This window comes from Stegostoma tigrinum, unplaced genomic scaffold, assembly GCF_030684315.1.
Source record: "Stegostoma tigrinum isolate sSteTig4 unplaced genomic scaffold, sSteTig4.hap1 scaffold_259, whole genome shotgun sequence".
NCBI classification, from domain to species: domain Eukaryota; kingdom Metazoa; phylum Chordata; class Chondrichthyes; order Orectolobiformes; family Stegostomatidae; genus Stegostoma; species Stegostoma tigrinum.
Genome location: NW_026728191.1, coordinates 278,666 through 282,203, shown reverse-complemented (window position 1 = coordinate 282,203; position 3,538 = coordinate 278,666). Strand labels below are relative to the sequence as shown.

General features: G+C 56.8%; 1 protein-coding gene across 1 annotated transcript; it reads right to left on the bottom strand.

Moving 5' to 3' along the window:
• Positions 1 to 317: 317 nt before the first annotated feature.
• On the bottom strand, positions 318 to 1,833 carry gpr84 (G protein-coupled receptor 84). The gene has a single exon (XM_048523578.2). It carries the CDS (start codon positions 1,722 to 1,724, stop codon positions 387 to 389), a length of 1,338 nt encoding a protein of 445 aa, XP_048379535.1. The 5' UTR covers positions 1,725 to 1,833; the 3' UTR covers positions 318 to 386.
• Between the last annotated feature and the right edge of the window lie 1,705 nt (positions 1,834 to 3,538).

The following is a 3,538-nucleotide window of genomic DNA, read 5'->3' as shown; positions in this document are numbered from 1 at the left end:
GGGTGGATTCGGAAGAGGAGTGAGTGGGAGAAAGAGAGAGAGAGAGAGAGAGGGGGGGAGAGAGAGGGAGAGTTACAGAGGACCCTACCCCTCTGGTGGGGTAAGTGGAGACGGGGGAGGAGGGTGGGGAGCAGAGTCTTGGTTGGGGGGGAGTGCATGGTGGTGGTGGGCGGAAAGGCCCCCTCGGGGAGTTAGGCCCGAGGGTAGTTGTGGGGGGTGGCCATGCTCTCGCGCAGTGGGCCCGAGGATGAGGACAAAAGGACCCCCACCCCACCTCCCACCCCAACCCCGCCCTCCAGTTCCCCTCCACCCCAGGGGGGAGCTGGAAGAGAGGGGGTAGGATGGGGAGGGTGGGTGCGGGAGGAGAGTAGGACCAGCCTCGGGGCCTAGTGCCTCCGGCACAGCCCAAAGGCCTTGAGCAGCACCTTCTGGTAGGCCTCGCGGAACTGCCGGTTCATGACAGCATAGAGGATGGGGTTAATGCTGCTATTCAGCCAGGAGAAGTTCCCGGCCACCATGTGGAGCAGGACCGGGAATCGTTTCTTGGAGTCCAAGACGTGAAGGATGCAGAAAGGCATGTAGCATATGATGTAGACCAGGAACATGGCGAAACACATGCGAGTCACTTTGTGGAACTCTGTGCTGCCGCCCCGGGCCGCGCACCCGGGCCCGGGGCGGGCTGCCTCCTTCCCTCCCTTCTTTCCCCCGCCCGCCTCCGCCTCCCGGCCTGGGCCGGGGAACGACTCCTCATCCCCCACGCTGGTCCCTTCCGTCGCCCTGGAGGCCTCGTCGGCGTAGCCGCTGTCCGGGCCTAGCGACGGCGGAGCCTGAGGCCCGCTCTTGGTCCGGGCCTTGCGGCCTGGGGGCTGGGGGGAGGGCGGGGGGGCCGGCGCGGGGACCCCCGTGCCCGGGGGAGCCTGAGGCCTATCGTCCCCGGCCTCGCCCTGGCGGCCGTCGGGCCCAGGACAGGAGGAGGAGAGCTCGGCCGAGGCCTGAGGCCTGCCCTTCCCAGCGGCCTCGCCCCTGCCACGCCGGTGCAGCTCCAGGGCGCGGGAGGCAGCTTTTACCCTGCGGTCAATGAGGTAGTAGAAGACTCCAATGCACCCCAGGCCCACGACAAACATGAAGAACATCAGCACTGTGGTGTAGGGCTTTCCCCGCTGCCGGTGGAAGCTGCAGGTGCACACCGTGGGCAGGAAGACGTAGATGGGCCAGAGGGGGCCGAAGAGTGCCAGGCCCAGGGCCCAGGGCAGGACCACAAAGAACGGCATTGTCCGTTGCTGGAAGATGCGGTCGTAGGCCCGGGGGTTGGCGATGAGGGCGTAGCGGCTACCGGCGATGAGGATCAGGTTGAAGATGGACACGGCATTGGCCACGAAGATGAGGAGGCCCGTCAGGCGGCAGGCCCCGGGGCCGGACCTCCAGCCGTTGCGAATGAAGGTGGTGGACGTCACGGGCTGGAGGAAGGCGCAGTACAGCAGATCCGACGCCGTCAGGTTCAGGATCAGGGCGTTGAAGCGGGTCCGCAAGCGTGGCTCGGCGGCGAAGGACAGCAGGGTCAGGACGTTGCCGACGGTGCCCACCAGCGTCACCAGGATCCCCAGCGAGGCGCCGAAGTAGCGGTAGGCGTGGACATCCGGGTGGCAGGTGGCGTTGGGGAAGAAGGGGTCTTCGCTGGGGTCGAAGAGGGTGGAGATATTCGTGAAGTTGCTGTCGAAATCCATCGCCAGCCTCCCCGAGGGACACAGAAGTCACCGCCTCCGGCAGCGGTATCGGCTGAAGTCCTTGCCACTGCCTGCCCCTGTCCTCCTCCGTGCGCTCTGTGCTCTGACCTGTAAGCTCTGCCACTTATAGGCAGTGCAACGGAGCGGGGTTGCGGTTGGGGGGGGGAGGTTGACGACAGAAGGTCACTTCCCGAAGGCAGTGGTGGGAGAGCAAAACAAAACTCTACTTCCCCCTTGAAGATTGCATAAGGACACAAGCTGACTCGGTGGTGGGGCTGCGGTGGGGGGAGGTGAGGGTGGAAGAGTGCGATTGGGGTTCGGTCTGAGGGTTTTGACACACACAGGAAATGCCGCGGATCATTCAGGCAATCCCCGAAGGTCACGGAGGGGGGGGGGGGGGTGCGGGGGTGGTGGTAGACCAGGCCAGGACTGGGTCACGTATATATCACAACAGAAGGGAAATCAGAATGACATTCACTGTCTCTATTTCACGCCACGGCAGCCCCTGTATATATTATAGAGAGCAGCAGCCCCTCTGTACATTATAGAGAGCAGCAGGCCCTGTCTATATTATAGAGAGCAGCAGTCCCTGTGTGTATGATAGAGAACAGCAGTCCCTGTGTATATTATAGAGAACGGCAGTCCCTGTGTATATTATAGAGAACAGCAGCCCCTGTGTATACTATAGAGAACAGCAGTCCCTGTGTATATTATAGAGAACAGCAGCCCCTGTGTATATTACAGAGAACAGCAGTCCCTGTGTATATTAAAGAGAGCAGCAGCCCCTGTGTACATTATAGAGAACAGCAGTCCCTGTGGATATTAAAGAGAGCAGCAGCCCCTGTGTATATTATAGAGAACAGCAGTCCCTGTGTGTTTTACAGAAAGCAGCAGACCCTGTGTATATTACAGAGAACAGCAGTCCCTGTGTATATTATAGAGAACAGCAGTCCCTGTGTGTTTTACAGAAAGCAGCAGCCCCTGTGTATATTACAGAGAGCAGCAGTCCCTGTGTATATTATAGAGAACGGCAGCCCCTGTGTATATTACAGAGGGCAGCAGTCCCTGTGTGTATTACAGAGACAAGCAGTCCCTGTGTGTATTACAGAGAGCAGCAGTCCCTGTGTATATTACAGAGACAAGCAGTCCCTGTGTGTATTATAGAGATGAGCAGGCTCTTATAGGAAGGCATCAGAGACCACATTTGTGGTCTCTTTCATATTTTTATTGCAAAATTACTTCTTGAATTGCAGAAATTCCAGTAATTCATTTGCAGCAAACTTTGTATGATTCAGAACTCTGCAAACATGAAATCGCAAAATAATAGTATCTGCAACAATTTCAGATTTACTATTCTCGTGTATAATATAGAGAGCAGTCCTTACTGTGTACATTGTAGGGAACAGCAGTCCCTGTTTACACTACAGAGAACGGCAGCCCTGTCTATATTATAGAGAGCAGCAGTCTCTGTGCATATTATAGAGAGCAGCAGCCCCTGTATATTATAGAGAACCGCAGTCCCTGTGTATATTATAGAGAGCAGCAGCCCCTGTGTATATTACAGAGAACAGCAGTCCCTGTGTATACTATAGAGAGCAGCAGTCCCTGTGTATATTACAGAGAACAGCAGCCCCTGTGTATATTACAAGGAGCAGCAGCCCCTGTGTATATTATAGAGAGCAGCAGTCCCTGTATATTATAGAGAACAGCAGTCGCTGTGTATATTGTAGAGAACAGCAGTCCCTGCGTGTATTATACAGAACAGCAGTCCCTGTATATATTATAGAGAGCAGCAGTCCCTGTGTATATTATAG